Here is a 16,309-nt window from a genome sequence, read left to right as displayed (position 1 = left end):
TAGAAGGTGGGCAACACATGCTACTTGGTGGATGCTGAAGGGAACGCTATCCCTCGGAGAGACGAAGCAAGAGAAGGACCCGACGAGACTTCGCAACCTCAAGAAGAAGGATAAGAGCCAATGTTTCAAGAGTTCCCCGCTCGAGTGCCTCCATACACACCACCACCTACAGACCCAGTACTCGCATATCTACAGCGCATGGAGACTACAATCAACAACAGGATGCGAGCTATCGAGGATAGCCTTCAGGAAGCACACAACAAGTTGGACATGATAATGGACAAGCCAGATGAGGAAGAAGCATCACCAGCATCACCATCATCATCATCAGAGACCTTTTAGATCTAGGAATATAGGATAGGAACTTTATTGTAATATCTTACATGCCCTAATCCTAAACTACAATCATAGGTCTCTTTTATTTGCTTTATGTCCAAAAATTTTTCCATACTTAATAAATAATATGCTTCCTTTTAATCATTGTGCATCTTCTCTGCTTTTGCATATTATTTTAACATTAAGGACAATGTCTTATTTGAGTTTGGGGGGATACAAGTGCATTGCATAACATTACATTTGCACATCAATACATTGTTTAAATTCAGCTGCATTATTCTTGTGTATCAAAATTTTTGAAAATTTTTGAAAAATTGTGAAACTTAGCACTATAACCAAATTCTAGTAAGCCAATAATTGGACTCCACGGGATAGAGGAATAAACGTATCTAGATAGGGAAAAAGGGATTCTAATACGTTGTTTGTAAAGAAACTAATCTCTTTAATGGAACTAGACTAATTGAACATTTTCATAACTATTAATTTATCACATTGAACTTGTAAAATTAGGAAAACAATTTTTGAAATACAAGCAAACCTAAAAATGCCTCACTAGCTCTAGAACATATCTCTTGAACCTATCAAGACGAAATCCTACTATATGCTTGATGAAGAAATGATTAAGGCATTCTTTGATATAACCTCACTAAGCCTTAGTCATCCTAATTAAAATATATATCTCTTGCAACCAATTTGAAACCTATACTTATCCCTTAGAATTTATTGCTTACCCATATTATTTACCTAGCCCCTAGCCTAAACACCTCCCTACCCTTTTGAGGAAGCTAAATGCATAAGTTAAAAGTATATTAAGTGCAACAAAAAAATGTGGAGAGAGGATGTAGAACTCAAGAAAGAGTGCAAGTGTGCAATTGAAATTAAAGAAAAATTTGTCTTTCCAACCCAGCAAAAGCAATGAGTTTGGGGGAGTGGACAAAAGAGACATAAAAAAAATAATAAAAACAAAAAAAAAGAGAGAAAAAAAGAAGAAGAAGTCCCAAGATAAGTATCATGGAAGCATGCTTGGCACTGTAAAAAGCCAAAAGCCCTTCCTCTCCATACAAAGTCAGTATTTTATGCATACATGCTATCCTCATATTTGCATTCCCTAAAGACCTTTCATTGGCAACCAAGTCATTATCCTTTAGCCCCATTACAACCTTTTTTTAAAGACCTTTTGATCTTTTGAAAAGTGCATGCTATATTAGTGGAGATAGAAAATTGAGATATGCCTATGGAGTTGGAATTGAATTACCTCTCTACAATTACTCACAAAAGAGGCAAAGTTGGGGGAGTTAGTGTTTCTCAAATCTATCCCGATAAAACAGGTTAATTGTGGCCTATTAATGGTCTTGTACAGAGGAATAATTAGTCAAAACACCATGAAAGGAGGTAAAGATTTTAAACAGGCAGCTATTAGAACCCTTATGCCTTGAAAGAAGGAAATTGGAATGAAGGTTGGAGAAGTTCAATTCTGTGCTTATTAAGTTGTTGGTTATATTCCTAAGTATCCCCTGAAATGTGATTTAAAACAGAGTTTTGCTTTGCTTGAGGACAAGCAAAAGTTTGAGTTGGGAGTATTTGATACACTTGAATTGTATAGATGTTTTTAAGCACATTTGTATACTATTTCATAGCACTTAGGCAAGTATTTTCATGCATAGTAGTTGATTTCATTAGTTTTCATAATTTCTATTGTCAAGCCCTTAATTCCATGTTTTCTGCATCATTTCAGGCATTTGGGTTAAACCCCAAAGTATGGGAGTACAAAGGAAAGCTTGGAGAAGTCAAGAGACAGAGAATTGCTGCTGATACAAAGTACACGTGTCGTGTAAATCAAGCCCCAGACCCATGTAACTCTCTGCCAAAAAAAAGCCAAGAGAATCAAAGGAGAAACACAAGTACACAGGTATTGTAAGTAGACCCGTGTAATCTGCAAGGACCCATGTAAGTCTCTATCGAGGACAAGCTTGAAGCACCTTATGGGAACAATAGTACATGGCCTGTGTAACTAGGCCCGTGTACTTGGCACAGACCCGTGCAACTTCCTATGCCAATGCAAGATTTCGCAATTCTCCTCCAGCAAAGCACACGGCCCTACATTACCAAACCCGTGTAGTGACACACGGGCCGTGTCCTATGCTGCAGTCAGTTTTATAACTCGAATTCCCCTTCTGCTTTGGGATAAAAATGAGACTCTAAAGCCTTTTGGACTCAAAAATGACCTAGCCCTAAAGCAACCAATATAAATAGAAAAGAAAACAACAAAAAAAGGAGAAAACGGTGGGGCTGCTGCTGAAGGCTGCTGCTGTTAGGCTCTATATCAGTACCAAAAGAAGTTTTCCAGCTGAAACTCCACAAGATCAAATCTGCAAACTCTCTTTGGTTCCTTCGTTTCATCTCCCTAGACAGATTTTTATTATTTTATTTCTTCTGCATAATTTTCTTTTTATTGTTTTTACCTTTTATCATGATGTTTGCTGAACTCACCATAAGTGAGTAATTTTCTTATTCTGGATTTAGGAGAGCAGCTCTTGTAATTATTATTATGGATGAACATTAAGTTTTATTTATTAGATTTGAGATTTGTTTCTTGATTTAATTTCTTGTGATCTTAATGCATGCTATGTGTTGGTACCCACTTAGCCATGATTGTAGATGTTAATTGAAGGACTGAAAGGTGAAGATTAACATTAGAAATCAAGATCTTGAACCTAGGAATTCTGACCTAGACATAGGCTGATACCTTTGTGAAACTTCAAAATTGATCAAAAATCTTAAAGGATTTTAATTAATTTAATCGCCACGAAAGTAGGGTTTGAGTTAATTAGAATACACCCTAGATGCCTTGAGAGAGGATTTAGGAAAGCTCAGGGCTGATTTCCATCAAGGAAAACGACCCTCGATCCAGTAAATAAGTTAGATAACATCCCTAGTAAGATTCAAGTGTGAAATCTTAATTCCAAAATTGTTTCAAATAAATCATTTCATTTTAAGTTTACCATTCTAGTGTTTAAAGTTAACAAACTTTATTCCTTAAGTATTCGATAGCCTAGACAGTCAAAATTTCTGTGTAGATTGATACTTGCTAAACAAAATTTCTCGTGGGAACGATACTCTACTTATCATTTTATTACTTGTTAGCGATCCGTGCACTTGCGGTGGTCACAAAATAGCGAAACACATGACACGCTATGCTAGCTGTCAACCATGGTCTATGAGATGCCTAAAATGATTTAGAGAAATTATTTATGGTAAAAAAGAGTTCTGATGATATTAAGAGTTAATATCATATCTCCTTGCCAATTAGTGATGAGCCTAGTGAGTCACACACATACACAAGTTAATCACCAAGTAAAATGTGATGTAATTAATTAATTAAAGAGTTTAATTGATTAATTAAATAGGTTTGGTTTGCAATAAGATTGCAAAGTCCCTAAAATGGCTTGAAACCAACGCTAGGTTATTGGATGTATAGTATAAATTAAATTTACATTTAAAGTGTTTAAATATGAATTTAATTATGAAAAATTAATTAATAGATATTAATTAGTTAATTTATATTTGATATAAAATTGATTAGAAGAGGAGAAATAATGATTTTGGATTGAGAACTCAAAATTACAACATAAGGGTAACTTGGTCATTTCACATGGTGACATGTGCCACCATAAGATGGTGACACATGGCACCATATAAACTTGCCATTTGTCTTCCTATCATGCAAGATGATCAAAGTCAAGATTAAGTTTAGCTTTGACACTTGGCTTAATGAGATTAAGTCAATTAAAAAAAAGATGCAATGTAGTGGTGATATGTGGCAAAGGGTTTAAGTGATTATTTGACCTAATTATAAAAGGGAAAGAAAAAAGAATTAAAAATATAACTCTCACTATTCTAAGGGTGGCGACAGCCACTATTCCCTCTCCCTCTTCTTGTTTTCTTCATCAATTCAAAGAGAATCATTCATTCCCTTTGAATTAAAATTGTTAGGAATTATTTCTAGTGTTCTATACACACATATAACCTCTCTAAAAGCAAAACTCCAAATTATAATTGGTTGGCAAAGCTTGAGAAGCAAAATTGGAGGCTGCCATTGGTGATCTTGGTGTGGACAAGCTAGAGGGACAACACTTGGGTCCTAGGAGCTTCCTAAAGGTGTCAATTGCATCCATGGTGCATCAAAGAGGTTAGTGCCCAAATTCCTCTCTCAAATTAAGGTTTAATTGAATTAATTTGTTAATTCACAATTTTAAATGGCAAATGAAGATCCTAATACATATTAAAAGTGTTTTAATATGCAATTGAGCATTAAAATTAATTAGGCACATAAGAGATGTGGCATAATGCATGATGCATGAAACCCTAGAAGACAAATTTTGAAATTCAATGCTCCAATGTACCAATTACCATGGTTCCACTCCTACAATAACATTGCAAGGAATTAGGAATTTAGTGTCTCAGTGTAAGCTGCTGCAGTGTTTTGACAGTACTCAATTGTTGCAAAAGCAGGGCAGCGATTTTCAAACTCCTTTATTTTGCATTCAAGTGTATCAACCTCAATAATCTATAGTACCAGCAGCCATTCTGCATTCTCAGCATCTTATGGGGATTATACAGCTGATTTGAAGTCTTTATTGACTAGGTATCAGCGTATTTTTGAAGATCTAAAACCTTTGCCAGCTTTTAGGAGTCATAATCACTCCATTCCATTAGTACCTATAGCAGAGCCTGTCAACATTAGGCCCTATGGGTATCCACATTTCCAGAAAGCTGAGATTGAAAAATTAGAGGAAGAAATGTTGTATAATGAGGTAATTCAGCAAAGTACAAGTCCATATGCTTCTCCAGTCCTCCTTATCAAGAAAAAGGATGATTCATGGAGGCTTTGCATTGATTATAGAAAACTTAATGACCTCACTATTAAATATAAATATCCAATCCCAATCATAGATGATTTACTAGATGAGCTTCATGGGGCTTCAATTTTCTCTAAAATTGATTTGAAAGCAAGTTACCATCAAATCCGAATGAATCCTCAAGATGTCCATAAGACAGTTTTTAGGACACATCATGGGTACTATGAATTTACTGTTATGCTCTTCGGATTGACTAATGCACCAGCAACTTTTCAAGCACTCATGAATCATATCTTCCAACCTTATTTGAGGAAGTTTGTGTTAGCGTTCTTTGATCATATTTTGATATATAGATCATCATGGGAACAACACTTGTAGCATTTGGAGCAATTTTTTAGATTTTTAAGTAGCAACAGTTATATGCCAAGCTTAGTAAGTACTCCTTTGGCAAATATGAAATTGACTATTTTGGACATATTATATCTAGCAGGGGTGTAGCTACTAAACCGTCTAAAATTCAAGCAGTTTTGAAATGGCCAATTCCCAAATTTGTCAAGGAACTTAAAAGCTTCCTAGGATTAATAGGATATTATAGAAAATTTGTTCAGAATTATGACCTCATCAGCAAGCCACTAACTGATATGTTGAAGAAAGACAATTTTCTGTGGAATGAAGCAACTCAGCAGGCTTTTGACCATCTCAAGTCAGCCATGTCTCAGGCTCCTGTATCGGCACTTCCTAATTTTAATAAGCCCTTTATTATAGAGACTGATGGAAGTGGCAGTAGGATGGGGGCTATGTTACAGAAGGAAGGGCATGCCATAGCTTTCATTTCTAAAGCTTTTGGTCCTAGAACCAAATCCTTGTCAGTTTATGAAAGAAAGCTCTTCGCCATCACCTTTGCTGGTACAAAGCGGAGACACTATTTGAAGCAAGGGCCTTTTTACATCAAAACTGACCATGTAAGTATTAAACATTTGCTTGAGGAAAGGTTACACACCAATTTACAACTTAGGGGAGTATCTAAGTTGTTGGGATTGCAATATAAAATTCTATATAAAAAAGGAGTAGATAATAAGATTGCTGATGCTTTATTTCGAAGACCTGCAGATTCCGATAGTCATCTTTATGCCATTCACTCTTGTTTACAATCTACTTGGATGGGTCACTTGCTGAATAGTTATGAAAGGGATGCTAAAGTTACTGAATTAATTACTCAATTGTCACTGGATAAGAAGGCTCAGCCTAGGCTTTCCCACAAGAATGGGCTATTATTTCGTAAGGACAAGCTGTATGTGGGTGGTAATGGGCATTTGAAGGTACATTTATTAGCTCTCTACCACAATTCTCATTAAAGGGGGCATTCTGGAATCAATGCTACTTCTGTCAGATTAAGTAGGCATTTTTATTGGTCTGGCATGTTTAAAGAAGTAGTAGAGTGGGTTAAAAATTGTGATACATGTGCCAGGTGTAAAGCAGAAACTTGTGCTTCCCCAGGTTTGTTGCAGCCACTACATGCTCCTACTCAAGCTTGGCAGCATGTTACAATGGATTTTGTGGAAAAATTGCTTAAATCTCAGGGCAAAGATACCATTCTGGTGGTCATCTGCAGGTTCACAAAATATGCACATTTCATTGCTTTGCAGCATCCTTTCACAGCATCTAGTGTTGCTAAAATCTTCTTGGATACTATTTTTAAACTTCATGGGCTTCCTATTACTATTACTGCTGACAGAGATAAAATTTTTACTAGCCTATTTTGGAAAAAAATGTTCAAGTTGATGGGAACTAAGCTTGCTTACAGTTCAGCTTATCACCCCCAATCAGATGGCCAACCTGAGAGGTTGAATCAAAGCCTTGAGGGTTATTTGAGATGTTGTTGTTATCAAGCACCACATTCTCAGTTTAAGTGGCTTGCTTTGGCAGAATGGTGGTACAACACCAGCCATCATAATGCTTTAAAGATGACTCCATTTGAAGCATAGTATGGTTACAAGCCTCTTCCTTTGACCTTTTTGCCCATACCTAATACCTCAGTTGGTGCAGTAGCTGACTTTATTCAAGATAGACAGCATATGTCCCAAGTCATTAGGGATAATTTGCAAGGAGCTCAAAAGCAACATGTTGACAACAAGAGATCGGAAAGAGTTTTTGAAGTAGAAGACTGGGTTTATCTCAAATTATAGCCATACAGACAGACTTCAATGGCTGTTAGGAAGAATCTCAAGTTAGCAGCAAGGTTCTATGGGCCTTATCAAGTTGAAGCAAAGATAGGTTCTATCGGGGTTTGTATTGTTACCTGTTATAGGAGGAAGAGGAATAGGTAGTTAGGAGTGGGGATTGGAGGGAAAGGTAGCTGGAGTAATTAAGCCTTGTTGAGTTGTTAGAGGTGGTTACAATAGAATCTGTTTAGATCTGATAGGCTTACAGAATCTGTTTGGATCTGGTATAGGTAGCAGTTACTTCTAACTGCTCTTGAATAAATAGATGAGCAATATCTGTATTCATTCATTCGGAAAATCAATAACAGAAACTCATTCTCTCTCTTCTATTTCTCCATTCTTCTCTCATCTAAATCTGCTCTCTTTCTCTATTCTCTCCTCATCTGTCTTCTATTTCTCTACTGAATTACTGTTACAGAGCTGATACTTAACATTGTAACTCGTCATGAGATGCACAGGAAAGAACTAAGTAAAAATTGACTGTTCGTTTTGTCCTTGTAGAAATTAAAACAGTGACATATGCCTTCGTCAAATAGTAAACTATAAGCTAAATGAAAGCAAAAGAAATGCACAAGTAACAGAAAGCAAAGCCAGGTTACCTTTAGGTCCTAAGGTGAGAGAAACAGCATCAGCAAGTTTATCAATTCCAGCCTGCAAGGCTCCTCTACATTCTTTGCCAAAAGATATCTTCCTCGGGCCTGCCCTCACAAAAAATCTATGAGGATTTCTCCATAATCCACTGACCCTTGTTTTCCCAACAAGTTCCTGCAATAATATTAATACATAAAAAATAAAAACCCCCACAGGAAAGCAGCCATATATACCATATATTGGAAGATCTACTTACAGAGAAGAGGGGATTGTTGGGGAAGATACATGGCCTGGAGATGAAGACGAAAGGCATACTATACTCTGTTTTCGAGCAAAGTAGCGGCGTTGAGAACTTTTCAAAGATTTTTAGACGTTAAATGGTTCATCCAACACAGTTGCCAGTGCCACTATGCGAGTCTCCCGTAGCCCAGCTGTTTTCACCTAATCAGGTCAGCCCTAAATCGGAGTACGTTTGGAGGAAGTTTTGGAAGTTAAAAGTGGAATTTTTAGGAATGGAGTAAGAGGATTTTAATAAAGTTATCCGAGGTTTTTAAAATTTTAAAACTTTAAATTAATTGAAAAGGTTTTAATAAGTAATAAAATTTTTATTATTTATATTATTATGGATATATTTTTAATTTTTAAATTTATATTTATTTAAATATTAAAATATATCATTTCACACTTTATCTTACATTTTCATACTTTTCATTAAAATAATATATTATTATCATATTAATTTTATCATATTTTTCTTTCAAATAAAATAAAATTAAATATTTTATCTTGACTAAATTTATATTTAAAAATATTATTTTACTTAACACTCCTCCGAAACAGTTTGTAAAAGAGAGATATATTAATATAATTTCAGGTTATTTTTTGTTTTAATTCAATATCAATTTTAATTTAATTTTAGATTTTTTTAATAAATAGGAGTGAAATCTCAAAGTAAACTAAACAATATGAGCACAGGTATGAGAAACTCCTTTAACATCACACGAAAGCAAAGAGTGAATATCAGTCGAAGGCTCATCCAAGAGCAAAGCACTATTGGGAACTGACGCTGCAAAATTAGTCAATTTGTAACGTCTTCACTTTAGGTAGTTCGTATATTCTATTATTCTAATAATTAATGTCTGGCCGAATAGCCAAGATGACTGGAATTATACTTCAATTATAATGAGAAGGGATAAATTGACTGAATAAATATTAAAAAAAATTAAGGAAAAATTTTAAAAATGAAATACAACAAAATTAAATGAGCTGGTGCCCTAGCGATGAATGACCTAATGAGAAGTTACTGTGAAGATAGCTAGTAGCCCTAAACCCGAGGGAAATCCCGTGAAATATTTTTCTGGGATGCTAGAGAAGAGTTACATAGCCCTAGGTAGCATTAAAATGTCAAGAAAAGGTTAGGAGAATTTTTAAAATTGGTACAGACAGTTTTGACTCCTTAAGTCAAACGGAGGGTATTTTGGTCATTTCGTCTTCAGAGATGATTTTTGACTAACTTATCCAATTAAGTAAATAATTTATATAACATAAAATATAAATAAATATTGCTGAAAATTAAATTAAAAATGAGTGAAAAAGAAAAGAAAGAAAAATGAATTAAACTTTGAATTATGCCATCATTATGATGTCATTAAGAAGGCATCTACCAATCATATTATAACACACATTATAAACCTAATTAAAAGAGATAAAAATAAGGTAAAATAGAAAGAAAATTCTATCATCTTCTACCTCTTCTTCCAGCAGTCCTCTTCCTTCTCTCTACCTCCATTAACCTTTCTTCTATCTCTCTCTTCATGACCTTGAATTCCTTCCACAAAACCCATAGCTTCCTTCTTTAAAACTTAGTCTTTCACCTTGGGCAAGCTAAAAGTAGCAAAAAGAAAAGAGGAAATTGAAGATTTGGAGAGCTTGGAAATTGACTCAAGCAAGGTTAGTGCTATGTAATTCTTTCTTTCTTTTTAAACTATGTTAAGCTTGCATAAGGAAGTAAAAATTAAAAGAAATTAAAAAGGATTGTTGAGAAATTTTGAGTTAGGGTTTGAATTAATTTTGGTACCTTGGTGTTATGGCTTGAGATTGATCTTGTTGAGACTGGTTGTTGATCATTTAAAGTGTTATGAATGATGAATTGTAGTTGGGAGTAAGGAGGATGGAATATTGGGAGTGCTTCTCTTATGTAGGAAATTCGGACCTATGAGTCCAGTGTCTTATTTGAGTTATAACTGAAGTTGTGTGACTCCAATTGGTATGAGGCCAATTGGAGGTGAAACTAGACTTAAAATACCCCATTTTTCATGAAGAAACCCGGCCTAAATTCTATCAAAATCTTAGTCAATTTACTGTCTCAATCTGGATATCCAAACACTAAACCTAGAAAAATAACCAAATTTTGGCCATAACTCCCTCTAGATAGGTCCAAATGATATGAATTTTATACCATTGAAAAGATTAAATATAGGACTACAACTTTCATTGAGAACACCAAGCCCAGAAATGCCTCTAACCAAATGAAATTTCTGACCCAAGTTAGGTTACTAAACTGACCAGAATAGATTCTGCCCAGAATTTCCTGGACATAGACCACTCGACCAGTTTTGACAAAATGACCATAACTTGGTTCATAAAAATCCAAAGTAATGAAACTAATGGAAAAAATTTTATAAGACATAGTTCTACAATATTGGTCTTTTGACCAAAACCCATAACCCAAAGGAACTAGGTTAAATGGTTAGTAAAATTTAGCATATCAAAACCTGGAGTTTGACCAAACTACACTTGACCCTAGAAACACTCAATTAGTCATATCTACCACTAGAAAACTCTAATTTTGATGAGCCATACTGATCTAGAACCCTAAGAAATAGGGCTCCAACTTTGTTTTATACATGGTCTTCGAAATATGAACATAAGAACCCTAAAATGAAGGTCAAAGCTACTAACCTGAACATGGACCCTGAAAAAACAGGGCACATGAGTCCAGGCCAGTAATTTGATCATAATTTGTAACACCCTAAGCAAATCCCACATCGGCAAAACACGGGAGAGATGCTGGGTTTATAAGTTAATGGTTCGTAACCCCTAGTGACGCGTTTTAAAACCGTGAGAGCTTTGGCTCAGAGCGGACAATATCACTTGTGGGCCGGGCCATTACATTTGTGGTATTAGAGCCGCTCCGCGTGCAACCTTGAGCGATGGTAGGGCAAACCTCAGCTAGGACGCTGAGTCCCATAAGGGGGGTGGATTGTAACACCCTAGGCAAATCCCACATCGGCAAAACACGAGAGAGATGCTAGGTTTATAAGTTAATGGTTCGTAACCCCTAGTGACGCGTTTTAAAACCGTGAGGGCTTCGGCTCAGAGCGGACGATATCACTAGTGGGCCGGGCCATTACATAATTAATTCTACAAACCTTGAAAAATTGTAATTAAAATTTTTGAGTGACTATAAGACATAGAGTAACAACTTCTATAAGAACTTTAAGCCCAAAAATGACTTTAACAGGTCCAATTAATTAGACTAAGATAGACTCCAGAATCTGCCTAATTCTGGACCTAGAAAGAGACAGTGAACCAGTTATGATTATTTAACCATAACTTGACTTCTAAAACTCCAATTAATAAGACATAGAGAAACAAATTCTATAAAGGGAGTGTGGCCAAACAGTGGCCACACCCTGGTCAATTTGCCATGTAAAGATAGTGCACCAAATCTGGACCTAAAGAAAAGTCCATAAAATAACTAGGCATATAAGATGAAATGAATTAGAATAAATTGTTAAGCATAAAAATAATATGAATTAATGAAATTATAAATACTTAATAATACTATTCTGCACAAAGTATACCTAGACTCATTTATATAGCTTGGATCGATTGGTATACCAATTAGGGACTACATATTGCAGTGCTGCCTACAGGGATTATCATTGACAGATAACATATGTCTAAGATGATTATTCTACTGGCTTTATGCTTGCCTGATGGCCATAGTGCCAATTTTTATTATTACTGGCTTATGCCTACCCGCTGGCCTTGTACCTGATATGACCGTTATATACATGTTAGACATACAGTTGTCTAACTAGTATACTCCCGTGTATCCAGTCTTTATAATCTGTCATACCTTACTTGACTACATTGTAGACGGGTGAGGGGTATTACACAATCAATCAACACAAGGTTAGGACTTAGGATATAGGAAAATGATTCATATATTTGACTCATAGCAATATAATTTAAATTCCGCTTGTTTTGCTAAAAAAATTATATATGGAAAATAGTTTTTATGGAAATTATTTTCTGAAAAATTATTTTTTATAAAATTATTTTTTATTATTTAGTTGCAATGTTAGGTTAATAGTATATATTTATATTATATTTATATAAATATCTTCACATTTTAATAAATTTGTTAAAGTTTAGAAAATGACTTTCTCGAAAAATAAGAGTCATTTTCATTAAAAATAATTTAATTTTCACTTTAATTAAAAAAAATTTTTATTAACTTATTTTTTGAGCACTCTAAATATTAAAAAATATGAAAAATATTTTTCAAAAATATATATTCTGCAAAACAAATGGAACTTAGTTCCATAATAATTTAAGGAAGTATATCAAGCTATTCCATATTGGATACAATAGCCAACTTGGACAAGATCCACCAAAAATAAACAATAATCAAATAAGAACACATATAACCAAACCTTGTATCTATCCTATGATAATTGTGCAAGTTAAATACGTTCAAAAAATCCACATACCTCCTCTGGATTCTAGCCACCTTTTGCTCGCCAATTATAAATTATCATTAGAAAAAAAATGTTTACAAGTCTTATGCATTGCATATATTAGTAAAAATGCATACTTAAGCAATATTTCAACTTCATGAAAAATTACTAAATGAGAGCAAGCAAGATAAAGATTCATTAGTCACAACTTGCTAAAAAAAATACACGACATTGCTTAAGTGGATACAAAATTTAAACTGGGATTAAAGCACAAACAAATTTAATATTTTGTTAAGAATACTTATAGAAATCATTTTTTGCCAAAATTCAGTTAATAACAAACCTTAGACATTGACAAACTCACATTCGGTGACAAACCCTTGGCCAAGCATTTGAGTGTCTAATGTTAAGTATATGATGTGAATTTTTTTTTTTTATTTCCTGTGTGCTAATCATGTGAGTAGGAAAATTGCGATATAACTGAAAGCTAAAAAATTATAGGAAAATAATAAGAATCTTATGAATCTAAAACAAACCTTAGACGTGCAGATCTCAATAATACACTACACAAAATTAATTAAAAAAAAATAGCACCTGATTCCATTATAAGAAAATTATTAATGTAATTTAATAAAATGCTTTCCTTTGCTATTTAACAACAAAATCAAACAATTCACATTCTGATCTTCTCAGAATCAATTCTTTAAATTGTCAAGCTTTCATCTTCTACAAGATATGTTAATTGCCCAATTACAGATAGAAATTTTGAGAATTTCATACCAAATAAGAACGGAAGAGATGATGAATCTTTATGGCAGTAACCTCTTTAATAGCATTGGTTCTCCTGTACGCTGGGAGGCGATTAGATGAATCACAGCGACTATAATTAAGCATTTCATAAAAAAAAAAGGAATTATTGGAGATTTGACTGAGCATAATAGAAAGCATATTAAGCCAACATTTAGAAGAAAATACAAGGTAAAACTAACAAAATTTCATAAGCAAAAAAGAGAGATGAAGTAAACAAAAAACATGGGTAACTTGGTGAACCAAAAATGAGTCTCTTGAGCAATGAAGTAATGAGAGATGAAGTAACCTTAGTTCTAGCTTCTATTGAATATCTTTGGTCGAATGTGAGAGTGGGCAAGAAGAGAAGGAGAGTGCAAGTTGACAGAAGCCAAGAGGAGAGAGGGAGTGAGGGAAGAAAATGGAAGAGGCGGCTGCTAATGTCACTAAATGTGGGATATGCACTACAATAAAATTGCATTTTATTAGCATTTGTTTAATGTTATAGTTGCATTTATAAATGCTGCTATTATCTTTATTAGCATTAAGGTAATTGCCGTTAAATTATGTTTCGCTAAAGTTTTAGCGGATTTTTTTTTAATATTGGTATATGTACATTTAAATGCTACTACAAGATGAATGCAATTGCAACAGTTATTTGTAGTATTTTCAATTGCCATCACACTGGGAAAGAACTTAATTTAGCTAACACATATGGCGTTTTCATGGCATTTACAATTTTCATAAAAAGTGAAATTATTATTCTTACCAACCTTTTTTTTAGCGGCATTTGTAAGCCACCAAAACTCCTTCCTGTCAATTAATTTTGTCTTTAGCAGCATTTGTAAGTGTCACCAAAACTTCTTCATGCCAATTGATTTTATTTTAGCGATATTTGTAAATACAACCAAAGCTCCTTCCCGCCAATTGATTTTACTTTTAATGACATTAAGCTCCTTCTTGCCAACTGATTTTGTTTTAGTAGCATTTGTAGGTGCCACCAAAACTTCTTCCCACCAATCATTTGATTTTTATATGCATGAGTAATTGTCACCATAAGTTCAACACAATTACTTTTCACCAATCATTTTTTTAGCAGTATTTATAATTACCACAAAAGAGTCATACAACTATTTTTTCCATGTAATATTAAATTTAGCGGCATTTGCAATTATCTCAAAAAGGCAAATATAACCACTTTTCCTTTACAATTAATTTCTCATGGCATTTATAAATTCTAGTAAAAATATTAACAAACATTATAGATTATATAAGCATTAATATACAATAAAATTTTCATAGTTTTTATAATTAATAAATTACGAAAGCTAAACATAAAATTATGTCCAGGATAAAATTTATAATAAACTAAATATATCCACTACAATTTGAAAATTAACATAGCCAATGTGACTCAAAATAAGCTTTAGAAATTGCATTATGAGTAAAATAAATTTCTAAATGCTTCATTAACTAGATTTAGACCTGTAAAGAGAAATAGAAAAAAGGTATAAGTTTTTGTGCTTCTCAAAATATGAAAAGAGTTAAAATGTTCACAATTCATTTTTAAAGTACATATTTACCCTACAATTATCGTGATACATTTTATGCCTATCTGTAACACCCTCATACTAAGTAGCCTATACATTCTGCTATTCCGGTGACTAGTGTCTGTCCAGATAGTTATGATATTTAGAACCATATTTAAGTCATCTTGAAAAGCCATAAATAAAAATTAATAGAAATCATGTCACACTTTACCTCTCTGTAAGATATGACATGATTCCCTAGTATACCTAACAAATTACTGAACTTTACCTACCGATAATCTATTTAATATACTATAAGGGATTTTGACAAAACCATTTCCAATTAATAATCTGGCGTGGTGATAAAATTTAAAACTAAGTGTTTCCAAATCTAATATCTATTATAAATCTTTTTAGGAATAATTAAGCATTTTTAAAATTTTGAGTTGATGCTATAAACTTTATCTGAAATTAATTTAACCTTTAAAAATTTTACAAAAATTTTAACAGAGTGCCGGCTAGAAATTTAGAAAATAATTCTTCAAAACCTGTAGAAAAACACTCCAATATGTAACATGTAACACCCTTATTGGCATAGCCTGGTATATTTTAGTATTTTGATGAGCGATATCGGTCCGGACAAGTAAGAGAAGTAGAACCACGTATAAGACACCTAGTTAAGCCCTGAATGCAAATAATTAGTAATTGTCAATTAGTTAAGTATAAATAAGAAGAACAGAACACGAGAAGTTAAATGAGCCGGGAGTCACAATGATGGGTGACCTTCTCGGGAAGGACTGCGAAGTCGATTTAAACTCAAATTTCAAACCGTAAAATGTGACGCCGCGGTCCTTAGGACTATTGCGAACATAGTGGAAAAGGGAAAATCACAAAAAATAATTGTTAAGCTGATCAAAGAATTAGGTTAGGGATCCGGAAGAAATATTAAATTATTTACAAACCGGATCGAACCGGCGAGGGGCAATTTGGTCAATTCACCCCTAGAGCTGACTCCTGACCTAACTATCAAATAAAATTGGAGAAAAGAAAATTTTGGAATCAAGAATTAAATTAAAGAATTAATGAAAAAATAAATGCAAAAGAAAAAGAAAAAAAAGGGAAAAAGACCTTCCATGACATCATGGATGACCTCATAAATAATTATTAAATTAATGAATTAATTTGACCAAGTCAATTTATGATAAATACACATTAAATAACAAAATAAAAGAAAAATT

The 16,309-nt window shown here is 33.7% G+C and overlaps 1 protein-coding gene across 3 annotated transcripts in view; it reads right to left on the bottom strand.

Annotated features, from left to right (window-relative positions):
• The window catches only part of LOC110670274 (chaperonin 60 subunit alpha 2, chloroplastic), a 45,118-nt gene extending 36,586 nt beyond the window's left edge, over positions 1–8,532 (bottom strand). The window contains exons 1-2 of one of the 3 annotated variants that reach the window (XM_021832251.2): positions 8,265–8,532; positions 8,017–8,182 (exon numbers count right to left, since the gene is read on the bottom strand). In XM_021832251.2, the coding sequence (XP_021687943.2) occupies positions 8,017–8,182; positions 8,265–8,321 (223 nt within the window). In that variant the 5' untranslated portion in view covers positions 8,322–8,532. Of the gene's footprint in view, positions 1–8,016; positions 8,183–8,264 lie in introns of those variants that run through there. The other 2 variants (XM_021832249.2, XM_021832252.2) reach the window with 2 other exon arrangements.
• Positions 8,533–16,309: the final 7,777 nt, after the last annotated feature.

The sequence above is a fragment of the Hevea brasiliensis genome, chromosome 4 (assembly GCF_030052815.1).
Source record: "Hevea brasiliensis isolate MT/VB/25A 57/8 chromosome 4, ASM3005281v1, whole genome shotgun sequence".
Classification (NCBI taxonomy): Eukaryota; Viridiplantae; Streptophyta; class Magnoliopsida; order Malpighiales; family Euphorbiaceae; genus Hevea; species Hevea brasiliensis.
This window is presented reverse-complemented; position numbering and strand designations above follow the sequence as displayed.